Source organism: Nicotiana sylvestris, chromosome 8, assembly GCF_000393655.2.
Source record: "Nicotiana sylvestris chromosome 8, ASM39365v2, whole genome shotgun sequence".
In the NCBI taxonomy this organism is placed as follows: domain Eukaryota; kingdom Viridiplantae; phylum Streptophyta; class Magnoliopsida; order Solanales; family Solanaceae; genus Nicotiana; species Nicotiana sylvestris.
In genome coordinates, this window is record NC_091064.1 from 177,212,188 (window position 1) to 177,226,496 (window position 14,309).

A 14,309-nucleotide genomic window follows, 5' to 3' on the forward strand; every position below is an offset into this window, starting at 1 on the left:
GCTGGCCTAGTTTCATGATAGGCGCCATTACGATCGGGTCTGTTTTAGGGTCGTGACAATATTCCAACAACCCGAACTCTCATACAGCTATTTTTTCCTAAACAAACAAAACTTTCTTTTATAGTTAATCTCCTTCCTCTTCCTATTTCTTCCTCTATTAAATGTACACATCAATACTCCTATTTTTTTTCATCACAGAAATACCATTCATCATCAATTTTTCTTACTATACTTTGTTGCTTAATATAGTAAGCTCAATCAAGTGTTTATTACAGTCAAATTCTCTAATAAGTTGTATTCTCTCATATTCTCAGACATAATATCTCAAATATTCCTCTTGATTTTACTGTCTCTTTTTTAAAATTGACAGTGTTAATATAGCCTGAAGAGCATCCTCGGACTATAGCTTCATTTATGGACATGATCGGATGTTCAGACTATGGTGAGACAATATAAAAGAGAAAGATCGAGGTCCGACCAGAGACCAAATAAAACTCCTGTATAAGCGCAATTGGATGCGAAGTTGTCAGGAAATAACACCAAATTTTTTTGCAAATGCTCAATGACCATTACCATCGACTCTTTGCTAGTGTTTATATATTTGGGTGAAAGTTGTATGATGAGAAGTGTTGGTAACAAAAGATATTGGTTGTCTGAAAATAAAATTTTAATGATGATTGTAGTGATTATTCAAATAGAGTTCAAGATAAAAAAAAAAAGATGAGAAGAAGAAGAAGAAGAATATGAATGGACAGACGCTAGAAGGGGGAGGGTCTGGGAGAGATTGATAAGGTGATACATTTTTTTGAGAAGAGGACGACACTTTGAGAAGGAGAAGAGCAAAGAAAAATAAGTCTTTTGGATATGGGTTTTACATACGGGTGGATATATTTTAATTTGGGTGGATTTTAAGTTAGGCCAATGGGATGATGACACGTAAAAATTAATTAAAGCTTTTTTTTTTACCTAATAGAGTTGTTACTCGTAAGGGCAGTCTTGAGCCGAAAAGAAAACTGTGAGGGTAATTTTTGCAAAATAGGTGCACGAAGGGTATTATTGTACCAAATCTAATAGTTCAGGAGTAGTTTTGGCCCTTTCCATTATATATATATATATATATATATATTAATCCATTACCTACTCCATTGTGGTTTATATCTGGTTTCAAATAGTTAGAATAGTTTTGGAGATTCTCTGTTTGCTTTTCGTTATTTCGTAAAAATTATAAAAATGGTTTCTTATGGAGCTAGCCTTCGATTTCAGTTCAAAATTTATATTTATGTTAAAAATTCACTTAATATGTACCAAAATTTATTTAGAACCAGCTAAGTTTATTTTTATGGATCAAGCACCTATAGACTCAAAATTCGAGCACCGCCTATGATTCTGGTCCTTTAAATTAACACAGAATGAGTATTCTTGATCTCCATCAAATATTTAATAAATATTACTACTACTAATTATTAGATTTAAATCGTGAAAAGATAGGATTTAACCAGTCGACCTTGTTTTCACTACTCCTAATTTTCCTAATTTTAAAAAGCTTATTTCTCACAGAAATAATTTTCAAAACATTTGACCAATCAAAATTCAAACATGAGAATATTGAAAAAAAATGTTTTCCTCCATTAGGAAAACACCGCAATTTCCAAGCTGGAGTTGTTGGCCGCGTGGAAAGAAAGGAGCTGTCAGAGAAAGTGCAGAAGAAAAACCCAAAAGAAACAGGAAATTCAATAAGAATATACCCACCATTTCCCCAAAAAGAAAACAACAAACAAAGGTATAAGCTAGCCAGTAGTAGCAGAGGATAACATCATCAATTGGGCAATCCTTAAAACTTTAGCTAAATTAACGGTCAACTCATCTTCCTCGCTCTTCTATGTTGGATCTCACTTCTGTAAGCCTTCTTCCCAAATTCTTTCTTTATTTTTAGATTCAACGCTTTTTGATTTGAGGTGTAAGTTGGATTTATTTACTGTTGCTGAAGTTGAAACTTCTGTATTGAATTGGGTATTTGATTTTGTTGAAAATTTGTGGGCATTAATTGAAGAAGATAAAACTAAACCTAAATAAGTTTAGTTCTTTGTTTTTCGACCTAATTACCTATGTTAAACTTGAAGAGAAACATAATGATTTGTAGTTGAAGCTTCTGTAATATTGGGTATTTGTTTCTTGAAAGTATGTGGAAAGTTGAAGGATAGTGTTGGTTTACTACTCAAAATTGAAGAAATGAAGTGAAAAGTTATAAACAAGTTTAGTTCTTCATTTTACCTAATTGCTTATGTAATCTTTTAGAAGCTGAAATAGAAACATTAAGATTGCTGATGGGCTTGAATATTCATATTTTTATATTTTTTATTCTTTTTATTTTTGGGTTTAACTCTTCGTTCCCCAGGACCCACTTGTGGGATTTTCTGGTTTTTTGTTGTTGTTGTTGTTGTTGTTGTTGTTGGGTTTAACTCTTCGATGTGCAAATCATAGTCAGTCTCGAACCCTTATAAATGATTGGCTTATAGGTCGATGTCAGCTTAAGATAGTCAAGCTCTGATAAATCCTCTGAAAATAACCGACAATTAGTTTGGAATTGAGGCTTAGTTGATATTTAGGTATAGTTTTTTATTTTTGGGTTTCCTTTAAAAATATAAACTCTTCTGATATTTGTGTTGGTGGGAGGTAGCAAGTACGAGGTGGAATAGTCGAGGTGCATGCAAGCTGGTTAGGATGCTACCGTTGCAAAATAAATAAATCAATAAATTTTTCTGGCCAACAAAGGTCTTTTTGTTTTTGGTTTCTCCTTTGGATTCTTGATTGGATATTTATGTTTTGGCAGTGAAAAAGATGTCTTGGAAGAGCAGTAGCGGGGAACAGAATGGTGGGCGGTTGTTGCGCGACATTGAAGAAATTAGTAAAGCCCTTTATGTACATAAAACCCCTCACAAGGCTTTAACTTTTCAAGCAGATCATAGGCATGATTCTTTTGGTGATACCTATAGTTCTAAATCCAGTTCCGATGTTGTACCTGATGACATGCTGCGTAAACAGAAGAAATCATCAATGTGGAGTTGGAATCCACTAAAGGCTCTAACTCATATCCGCCATCGACGGTTTAATTGTTGTTTCTTTCTTCATGTTCATGCCATTGAAGGATTGCCTGTCAATTTCAAGGACCTTGCTTTGTGTGTAAATTGGAAACGTAAGGGTGAAGTGATGAGAACTCGCCCTGCTCAGGTTTGTCAGGGAACAGCTGAGTTTGAAGAGACTTTGACACATTCCTGTTCTGTATATGGAAGTAGGACAGGACACCAGCATTCAGCAAAGTATGAGCCTAAGCATTTACTGCTTCATGTTTCTGTGATAGGGGCTCCAAGCCTTGATATTGGCAAACATTGGGTTGATCTTACGAGGTTGCTTCCACTTACCCTGGAGGAGTTAGAGGAGGGAAGAAGGAATTCAGGGAAGTGGACCACGAGCTTCAAGCTTTCAGGAAAGGCTAAAGGTGCAATGCTGAATGTTAGTTTCGGGTTTTCTGTATCAGGGAGTAACTCGATTGAACCTAGTCAGTTCGTACAAGCCATCAAATCTGCTGCAATAGATCATTCCTCAGAATGTGATGGGACTAGTAGTAATAGAATGCTTCGGAGGGTTGGAAGTGTTCCCCACAAGCCTGCTGGTATGACTCATTTTTCATCTAGGTCACTGGATGCTAGAAGTTTTGATGAAGTTTTATCAGACCAAAAATCAGAACTTTCTCGATCTATTACTTTTCTGTATAAAAAACTTGAGGAAGGAAAATTGGAGAAATTAGATGAATTAGATTTCTTATATGAACATTTAGAACCCTTAAAACCAAACTCTGGTGCTTTGTCTCAGCCTTATGCTGAAAGTACCAGGGATGATCAACATATTGAGTTTACTGTCAGTGAGCTGGGCATGGAATCTTCTAGGAAAGAGCCGTTGAAACCAGAAGTATGTTCTTATGAAAGTTGTGATGATACTTCAATAGAAACTACTGATGTTGCTTACATTTTGGAGGATACAAGTAATGAGAAAAGTGAATACAATCAAAAGCATGAAAGCAATGATGTCGCGGTGAAGAGCAGCAACTATGAGGAGCCTGATGTGTGCGAGGATGGAACATTTGAAGAGCTTGAAGCGATTTTCCTAGACCTGTTGACTGCTGAGTCTGCAGAGTTGGATTCACCAGTAGAAATCTTTGATTCCATTGACCAAGAAAACTACATGAATCTGAAGTCCAGCTATAAATCCAGTAGGCGGGTGAAATCGCTTAGCCTAGATGATGTTATAGAGTCTGTGGCAAATGATTTTCTAGATATGTTGAACATTGAGCAGACGTCAATTGACTTGAGTTTTGATAGTTGTCCGGATTCGCCAAGAGAATGCCTTTTGAGACAGTTCGAAAAGGAAGCCCTTTCTTCTGGAAACCCAATTTTTGGTTTTGATGCAACAGATGATCAAGTGGAATTCAGTGGCATTGCTTCAAGTGTTCATGGAAGAGTTGCATGTTCTGACGACTTTGATTTGTCATCGGTTATTAAGGATTTTGAGAAGGAGCACAAGCGGGGTACCCAGTCATTGAGGAGTAAAAGGAATGCAAAAATGATAGAAAACTTGGAAACTGAGGCTTTAATGCGAGATTGGGGTTTGAATGAGAAAGCATTCCAGAATTCACCACGCACCAGCTCTGGTGGGTTTGGAAGTCCAATCTATCTTTCCCCTGAAAGACCATTAGAATTACCTCCTCTTGGGGAGGGCTTAGGTTCCAAAATGTGCACGCATAATGGGGGCTTCTTATGTTCAATGAGTCCTCAACATTTTAGGAATGCAAGAAATGGTGCAAGGTTGACCATGCAGTTTTCCAGTCCAGTTGTGCTCCCTGCTGCAATGGGTTGTAGTGCTATGGAAATACTCAGCTGCTGGGCATCTGGGGGAATTTCCAAAATGTCTGTTCAAGCGGATACACTGATGCCTTTAGAAGATATCACGGGGAGGAATATACAAGAAATGGCCTGGGAAGCCAGATCCAGAATTGAACCAGATGAGAGGTTTGTAATTTTAAGATCATGATATAAGTTATATGTTTTCTATTATTTTCATTATTTGTATGTCATCCAAGACGATGGTTTAAGTTATGTTCTTGTGATTCTTTTGGCAGGTTCACTTTTTGGCATGGCTTATTTGGTATGAAGAAGGGCAGTGAAGATCTGTTTTTAAATCGGAGTTCTGGTCATCTGAATTCAACCTCAATAATTGACGATGTAGATTTAGGTTGTGTGTCTATGGAGGATCTAGCTCCTTTGGCAATGGATAAGATAGAACCTCTTACAGTAGAAGGGTTAAGAATCCAGTCAAACTTGTCAGATAATGAAGCACCTTCAAGCATTAGGCCTCAACTTAGTGAAGTTTTTGGTTCTAATATAGCTGGCGTATTACAGCATTGGAGTGGCAAAGAAAGTGATGATGACGAGGGTGATTTAGTGGAGCTGTCTGTTTCACCAGATGAATGGTTGAGGCTGGATGCTGGAGATTTCAGTAATAATCCTGAGATCAAAGAAAGAATCACCAAAATATTAGCAGCCCATCATGCTAAGTCCCTTGGTTTAGATAGTTCAGGACTGGCAACAGGTAAAGAAAGGTCGGAATTGTTGGGTAGAGAGTGTGGTCAACTGTGTAACAACTTGACTTTAGCTCTGAGGGTTCAACTCAGAGATCCTTTGCGTGACTATGAGATGGTCGGCATCTCCATGCTCATTCTGATTCAATTAGAGAGATCTTATGCTCCTGTTGAACAATATTCCTGCAGCAGAACATCAGAAAGAAATTCAAGCTGTGAAAATGATCCGAAGGAGCAATTTTTTCAGGAAGAAACTATTGCTGGAGAAAGTGAGAGAGGAATCCATAGGCAGGCTGTTTCTCAGTTTAGGATAACTGAAATTCATGTCGCAGGTTTTAATGTTGAGCCTAATGATGAACAAGTTTGGAGCACAAAAAGACAGCAACAAGCTGGGACGCGGTGGTTACTATCAAGTGGCATGGGGAGGACAAGCAAACGTCCGTTTTCCAAGTCAAATGCCATCATAAGATTGTCGCCGCAGATAAGGAGAACTATGCGGCCTGGAGATGCTTTGTGGAGCATCTCATCGGATTTTCATATTAGAGATTCCAAATGGAAAGAGTTGGCAACAACAAATGTCCATATACGAAATCCTGATATTATTTTTCCAACTGAAGGTTGTCCAAACCCCAGTCATTTGGGAATCAAGTTATAACACCCTCTTTCTACACATGTATATTTTTTAGTTTTGTATATGAAGTGAAGATAATCTCTCGATCATGTTGATGTAAAGTAGCTGAACAAAGTTTCACTGCATAGCATTATCTCCAAGCCATTTCCTTTGTTGTAATGGTTGTTAGCATTTCGAGATGTTCGTTTATAACTATAACAAAGTTTTTGGGGCTCTCATGCTGTTCTTCGTATGTTGTAGACCAACTTTCTTGAAACTGGTTATTTCTACCTTCTTTCCCTTATAAACTTTTTACAGTATAGCCTGTGACTGATACTTTCCAAGCTTCTCTTGTCTTGGCTGATATTGAAGTTGCATTGCAATGCATCAGCCTTGAAGTATTTCCTTCAATCTTTGTGTTCCAATAAAACATTAATATCGTTTACAGATTAGTTTGATGTTCAATCTTTTTCTGATGTTATGACTGGTTTGGGGGGTGGGGGTGGGGGATGGGGGGGGGGAGGGTTGAAGATCACAAATGCGTTGCGAATTAGCTTCAATACTTGAGTTGGTAGGATTGTACAAACAGTAATTTGTTCAAGAAATTATACTGCAAAGTTGTCAGTTTTCCTCTGCACTGCTGAGTTGTCAGTTGTCACTGCTTTGCTTATAATTCAAGTTTCATGTCAAAAGCACTCTTACTGCCCCTTCGATCTTCCCTTTTCCTTATTCCTGTGGATTACAGGAGGATAGCCATATATGAAGGCGTGTAGTACTTCTACTTTTGCTTGCATTTCATTTTCATGATGCTTTTCCTCTTTCCATTGTTTCGTGATCGAGTTTCTGAGTTGACAAATGACACCTGCTGTTTGTAGTCAATAACTTGCTATGCTATATACTTTCATGGTGGACAAATCATCAATGTTATGCAACTTGTAGAGCCACCTTTAGTTGAGCAGGTCAAGAAATGAGTTAGACTAGCAATACTTACTTTGGAGTTTTGTACAAACTTATTGATAAACATGGGATTGTTCCTGTGTACTTAATCTTATTAAGTGATTGAGAGTTTTTCTGTGTTCTCTGGAAACTTAAGTCTGTTAGTTTTAGTGTCTGTTGGCTTCATCTGTCTTTTATCTAAAACCACGGAACAACTTTCCTACTGCATTTGCCTCCTGGTCAAAACAGAGCTTATTCAACCATTTTGTGGTTCATCTCAAATTTTCAGGTGAAACAAGATACATCTGACACTTCAGTTTTCCTTTCTTCACATTGGTTTGAAAAGGGCTGATTTATTTATTTTTTATATATTGGATGGCCTGTTTCTCGATTGATCACTTCACTGATGCACAATATGTTTCAACACTGAAGATTACCATGTCAGTTGGTAATGCTATAACATATACAAATCCTGTTGGAAGCAAGATAAGCCTACATGCCTACTGAAGAGCACAAACTGTTCTAATTGATTACTTTTAAGTTACAGATAGACGTCTCCATCTGAGCCCACAGCGATAGGTTATGAACTCGCCAAGCTGTCAGGTCTAAACACTGGAAACAGTATAGATGATCCAATTTACTAGTAAAAACCTGATTTAGCTACTTTGCAACAGGCATAGTAACTTCAAAATTCATGCTCTGTTACAGGAATCAGAACTGCGAAGGACCTTGATGGTTGTGGACACCCTCATAGGTGGTTATCACATACCGACAGTCCTCTTTGTCTCGTTCAACTCTCTTCTTCACTGGACAACCTTCAACGGAGCACCTATAGTAATTCCTGTTGATACAGAACATGGTCATGTGAGTTAGTTATCATACCAATTTCCGTAAGCTGCTATTCGTGTAAAGCAAAAGCCATAACTTTTTTGTTAGTCTCTATGAAAGCGTAGTTAATTGATTGCAGTATGTGGAAGTTTCGCTTTGCCATAATAGAATTACTACTTTCAATTTCTGAACTTTTCTTTTCAGGTCTTGCACCCTAGTCTCGGTGTCTTATTGGAACCTCATCTTCTTTTGATGTGACATTCGTTTTTAAGTGACACTAGCACTTGTCTTTTGCCTTTAATATTTAACTAGAAATGGGGCCTTGATAATGTGTCCCATGGTTTGGCAGATGTGGACTGTTCTTTGGTTAGTTATGTTTCTGGTAAATTTCCTAGAGTTTAGGTTGCTTGACAGAGAGTGCAAAGAGTATCATGTAACTGAATAACCTATTGCTTAAATGGCGCGACATAGACAGTGAAAATTCATAATAACCGACCCCAACTTGCTTGAAATTGAGGAGCAGTAGTTGTTATATTGTTATTACTTGTTAGGATAATAATAAATTAGGCAGCTTATAAAAATACTACTTAAATAAGTCATGTCATGCTCGGTTGAACATAGATGCAACCAGCTTTTCAGCTATAGCTTATTTAAGCAAACAGTTACTGCAGATATATGCTTATTTGATTCAGATGGCTTAAACCAGAGAACTAAACAATAAGCTATCATGAGCTATAAGGCTCAAATCTCTGAGAGCTTTATGGCATAGTGTACTGAGTTCTCCAGGTTTAAGGAAAGGTAGATGGACAGTTCCAACTAAAACTCTTCTTCCTGTCACCCTCGACTGAAACAGAAAATATGAAGATGTTATCTTACCTTGGGTTTGGACTATCTTTCACCATCTTCTTTCCATACTTTCTCCACTTGTAGCCATCATCTAGTATTTCAATCTGTGATAGTGTTTTGAAAGCAACCTTGTCCTTTACTTCCTTCTTCTCGCTGCTGCTCCCAACGTCTATTTGTTTACCAAACAAAGTGTTTCATCAATAAAGATAATCAAATTTCATCGTATGTGCTACTGTTACCTAATTTGTGCATGTGTATAATGTTATTAGATGTCTCATGTTAATGCAATATATCTAAATTCCGTAACAAAATGCTAAAAACTATTTCTTGATGAAATGCTTACTGTTGGTAGGTCCGTCCTGGTAACTTCTGCTTCTCTCAGTGGTAACCACTTCATTTGCTGCATAATTTGAGTACTGAGAAGGGTCAGAAACAACGGACGTTGGATCATCATGAACGGGCCAATTATCGAGCTCAAAAATGTCAGAAAGCTCAAAGTTAATTAGCTGGTTTGAAAAATCACTGTCAGGTGAGTCCAGTGATCTAAAACTCCCATAAGACATGTTTGTGCAAGGATTATTTGCAGCCATGGTAATCGACTGAATTCGCATGGTGTACATTTATGTTGAATGCAAAGTTCCCCTTTATGTATCTTTCCTAGTAAGCTTCCTACGAGGTCGAAAGAAGGTTCATGGACGATGCTTAGGATTGGTGGCTGAATGCATGTCATTGTAGGGGGGCCCTTTATTTGCTCACTTAGTGACTCAAAAAAACTATGGTTCTGATGCTAACCAAAGAGTGGACCAGTAGAGAGAGTGTGACATGGAAGACTTGTGCATAGACTTTTCAAGTTGCTTCTTTTGTGTAAATTTCACATATATCAGTCTCGTGCTTAGACCAACCCCTTCACAACGGTGACGGGAATACTACAAGTCAATATCTGACAATGATTGGTGTCTTGACTTTTTCTTATTTGGTTGTACTTTCACTTTTTGCAGATGCATTTGTGGATTAATGCAAGGTAATTTGCACTTGTGCAACTTTTGTGCGCTGACAGTATATTGATCTTTTATATTATTACTTAAATTTACCTATAACAACATGTAACCATTCGTAACAAACTGGATAGATAACATTAAAAATTGAAAAATGCGTCTATTATAGCTAGTTAAATTATATTCCATTAATATAGCGTAATTTTCTATATGAACGGGAGTCTTGGCGTAATTGGTAAAGTTGTTGTCATTTGACCAGGAGGTCACAGATTCAAGCTGTGGAGACAGTCTCTTGCAAAAATGTCGGGCAAGACTGCGTACAATAGACCCTTGTAGTCCAGCCCTTTCCCGTACCCCGCGCATTAGCGGGAGCTTAGTGCACCGGACTGCCCTTTTAGTGTAATGTTTCTGTATACGGTTATAAAACTTAATTCTCATGCACTTTATGGCGCAAGTTTTCATACTTATTCTTTTACCCTGTGACAAGCTAAGGGGCCGTTTGGCCATACAATTTTTTTTTTTACTTTTTTCGAAATCAGCGTTCGGCCGTAAAATCTTCAATTTTCACTTGAAAATGAATTTTGAATTTTTTCGAAAATTTGAAAAACTCCAAAAGGCGGTTTTTCAAAACTCACTTCAAATCACTCACAAAAATTTAAAAACAGCCATTTATATCCAAACACAACTCTAACTTTCAAATACCATTTTCACTTAAATTTTTTTTTGTTCGGAATTTACAATTCGTATGTCCAAACTCCCACTAAAAATAGAGTGTATGTCCTGGAGCCCACTTAAGATGTAGGCAAGTTCCAGGGAGTATCTTAACATGCTTTGGAGACCTTTGTTGGATACAGTGGTTGACTTGGGTAGCAAATATATGAAGTTTGAGAGATTAAAAGTATGATATCAGGATTGGGGTAGATGGATAATGTGTATCCTGACGGCTATATTATAAGTTAAGAAATTATAAAAATGGAAAGGAAAAAGTGTTGAGATGTACGTAGTCTAGTCATAATGATGGTATTACATTCCAAAGTTAGGTTTAGTTTGCTTGCGAATAACATTCTTGACAGTCATTTTGTATGTGACATTTCATGACCACTTAATCCTTCAAAATAATAATACTAAAAATAAAATAAAAATTCTATTACAAGATTATGAAGTCTTGTAGTTGAGTATCAATTGATCTTTCTGAGTTCAAGCTGGTGTAGAGTAGTATTACACACGACTTTTGACAATAAGTGTTACTTATTATAAATATATATTTTAGCAGAAAGCAATTACGATATACAATTCAAACCAAAAGATACTGGATCATTCAAGATCGCCTTTTTAATATACTTCTTGCTCTGACGCCAAGCTGCCACATGTATTCAAAGGGTATCAGCTGATTTCGGCTTATTCGTGAGTTTACTTCTTTATAGGTTGATCTTTATATTCTGAGTTACACAAGGATGACATATACGTTGCCCCCTTCCAACCTGCAAGATGAATGAGTTAAGGAAGGAGTTTTAAGTGTTTAATGTGTTAGGTATCGGATTGAACATTGAAGTAGTCCATGAAAATGGACAACCATGTTCACTTATTTATTTGGAGACTTTTACCAAGTCTTTTCTTCTGGTTTCACTATATATATTTTGATTAGAGAAAGGCTAATGTTGGTCAAGAAGTCAATACAATTGATATCAAAATCTTGGACAGGGGAGTTGTATTTTGGAAGTCCTTTCTTTCCATCATGTCCCCTTGAAAGAGGGTTTTTAGACCTTAGAGAGATCCTTGATTGCTTGTGAGCAATCTATACTTATTAATTTCTACGTGGAATTTTATGTGAAAAATCGCATCAATTGTATTTCCCAATAAGCTTGTGCCATCTCATTTTCCCCCATATATGTATTTAGGGTACTAGTCATAAGGTACGCGCGTACTCTATAGTCATGAATATATAGCTTTTAAATATTGCATATTCATATTAACCAATGTGCATGAGTTACTAAAAAAATTATAGAAAAAAAATGCAAGGTCCTAAAAATGATGAATGTTAATCCTATTTAGCTAGCTTAAAAGAAAAATCATGTCCTACATAAATTCTCATATACTTTATTATGATTTCTCGCTTTGTCCCCACCCATCGAAGTTATTTAATTGTTTTCTTAATGTTTGAATTAATTAGCATATACTTAATATAAATAAATGAAATGATAAGATATATATATATATATATATATATATATATATATATATATATAATCTTTATCTCCTCTTATATTAGATTATTTGAACCTGAAGAACAATTGTCAAGTTTTCTTTCAAAAGTTATTTGTAAATTTGAAAAATAATATGATGAAGTTGAAAAATAATTAAATTGAATATTTTTAATCAGTTAATTAAGAGCTTAATTATAAAGCTATTTTAATATCAAAATTTTGCTGCCTTTGTTAGTTTTCAAATTATGGTCGGGCTATTCTATTATAAGTTTGGCCGTTTCCTTCCATTAATTATATGCACATCCTCTTAGAAAATATAATACGTAAACATTCATATTTTTAGTATTATAATATTATAATATTGTATATGGTAAATGTAATTGATTTTGATATATACGGAGATTTTTTTTTGTGTAGTCGTTCAAATAAGGAAAACTTTAATAAGTAAAGTTTTAGTTGACTTCAAAATACTAAATATTAGGGAAATAATTAAATGACTATTTTGTCTAGTGTGAATTTTATTTTAAAAGGGTAAAAAAGATGAACGACATTTCGCTAAGGGCCTTCGTGCTTTTAATATAGTATAGATTAATAAAAGTTTGATTTGCTAATAAATTTAATCATTGTTTGATATGATTAAGTAGTTAACAACTTAACATTCCCTTTAGAGGCTAAAATATTTTAAGAAACATGAAAGAAAGAAACAGATAGAATGAGGGAAAAAGGCTTTGCTAAATAATGATTACCTTCACACAAAAAAAAATTTGAAAAACCTTTTTTTTTTTGCATAATTGGATGGTCCCTTTTGTTTATTACAGTACTAGTAGTTATTTTCGTTTAACAAAATCAGTCATTTCATCACACATTTGTTTAACATATTAGCAAAAGGACTAAATGAAAAAGTTACCCTCTGCTTCTACATTTCAAATTAAAATTTCCATCTTCAGCCATTCCCTGTTTGTTTAGATCTATTATGTCTTTCTATAAACCAAGGAATACAATCCCCTCTTTGTTTTCTCTCATCCTAATTGAGCTTCCATAATTAACCTCTTCCTCTCTTGTTATATATTCTAATTTTTCATTTACCAACCTGAACCACCGTTCTTTCCCTACCCAAGCAGCGTCGTTATTCCTTCGTCTTCATCCATAATGAAGAGTTGGCTCACTTCCATGCATACTTGCATGTTATTGGCGGTTGCTAGCCATAATATAATATTAATCTCGTTTTGGTATATCATTTAAATGGAAGAACTTCGTTCATCAATTTATTTGCTTTTTAATCCATTTAATGTGAAGGAAGTAGATAGATGCACTACAACACACTGATGCTGAGTTGGACACTAGTTGGGCCAGCTATACAGTGCAGTTAGTTAGTTGGTTAATTTAGTCGATTAGCGTGTGTATATATGTTAGTTAAAATAGGCATTTAGAATATAACTTCATTTTGTAACTGCAAGTTCAACAGATCAATCTAGAAGCTCTCAATTTCTCCTTTTGCTTCGTTCTCATTCTTCTTCTGCTATCTGCATCTTCGATCATGGATGAGAATCAACCAAGTTAACATGGTATCAGAGCTTAGTAACTACTGAATTGAGGGATTTTTCAGGAAATCGACAATGAAAAACGAGGAATTCAGAGATAGTTGTAGTGAGCAAACCCTAATTTTTCGAATTCAATGGCGATTGATGATATTGTTAGTGAAAATATGACTGATACTTCAAGCGAAGTCACTGATGGTAGCTCGGTGGTGATTGACCATAACCATCCTCTATTCCTTGGTGGTAGCGATAGTACTCTTGGAGCCTTTCATATTAGAATTCAGCTGGTCGACATGGAGAATTCTTCATTGTGGAGTCGAGCCATGAAAGTAGCTTTGCTAGTGACGAACAAGCTAGGTTTCATAGATAGCTTAGTAAGATGTGAGGATTACAGAAGAGATCTAGTGAAATAGTGGGATCGTTGTAATGCAATGGTGATTTCGTGGCTTACTAGCAATGCAAGTGCAAATTTACTCAGTGGAATTCTTTGTAGCTCGAATGCATTTCGTATCCAGAATGATCTTCAGGAGAGATTTGACAAAGTCAATATGACAAGAATTTATCATTTGCTTCGAGCAATTTGTATACTAACACAGGGTATTTTTGTTTTCTACTCGAAAATGAAAGACCTTTTGGGTAAAATGGATTCAATTGTTGCTTTTCCTCCATGTAATTGTAATGAATCTAAGGAATATGTAGTTCATATACGCAATCAGAGAT

At 35.9% G+C, this 14,309-nt stretch overlaps 2 protein-coding genes across 2 annotated transcripts; one reads left to right on the top strand and one right to left on the bottom strand.

Moving 5' to 3' along the window:
• Positions 1-1,666: 1,666 nt before the first annotated feature.
• On the top strand, positions 1,667-6,479 carry LOC104236892 (protein PLASTID MOVEMENT IMPAIRED 1-RELATED 2-like). Its single transcript, XM_009790943.2, has 3 exons — positions 1,667-1,897; positions 2,831-5,063; positions 5,174-6,479. The coding sequence occupies exons 2-3, from the start codon at positions 2,839-2,841 to the stop codon at positions 6,285-6,287; spliced, it is 3,339 nt and encodes a 1,112-aa protein (XP_009789245.1). The 5' UTR covers positions 1,667-1,897; positions 2,831-2,838; the 3' UTR covers positions 6,288-6,479.
• A 1,115-nt stretch (positions 6,480-7,594) lies between these two features.
• Positions 7,595-9,516, bottom strand: LOC104236895 (probable WRKY transcription factor 50). The gene is made up of 3 exons (XM_009790944.2): positions 9,196-9,516; positions 8,883-9,021; positions 7,595-8,019 (listed from the first exon to the last, which is right to left on the bottom strand). The coding sequence occupies exons 1-3, from the start codon at positions 9,470-9,472 to the stop codon at positions 7,890-7,892; spliced, it is 546 nt and encodes a 181-aa protein (XP_009789246.1). The 5' UTR covers positions 9,473-9,516; the 3' UTR covers positions 7,595-7,889.
• Between the last annotated feature and the right edge of the window lie 4,793 nt (positions 9,517-14,309).

Coding starts and splice junctions, on each gene's coding strand:
- LOC104236895 (XM_009790944.2), bottom strand. CDS start 9,472: ATGTACACCATGCGAATTCAGTCGATTACCATGGCTGCAAATAATCCT. Junction 9,022..9,195: donor CCAGGACGGACCTACCAACA/GTAAGCATTTCA, acceptor GTAAACAAATAG/ACGTTGGGAGCAGCAGCGAG. Junction 8,020..8,882: donor AAAGATAGTCCAAACCCAAG/GTAAGATAACAT, acceptor CTGTATCAACAG/GAATTACTATAGGTGCTCCG.
- LOC104236892 (XM_009790943.2), top strand. CDS start 2,839: ATGTCTTGGAAGAGCAGTAGCGGGGAACAGAATGGTGGGCGGTTGTTG. Junction 5,064..5,173: donor AGAATTGAACCAGATGAGAG/GTTTGTAATTTT, acceptor TTCTTTTGGCAG/GTTCACTTTTTGGCATGGCT.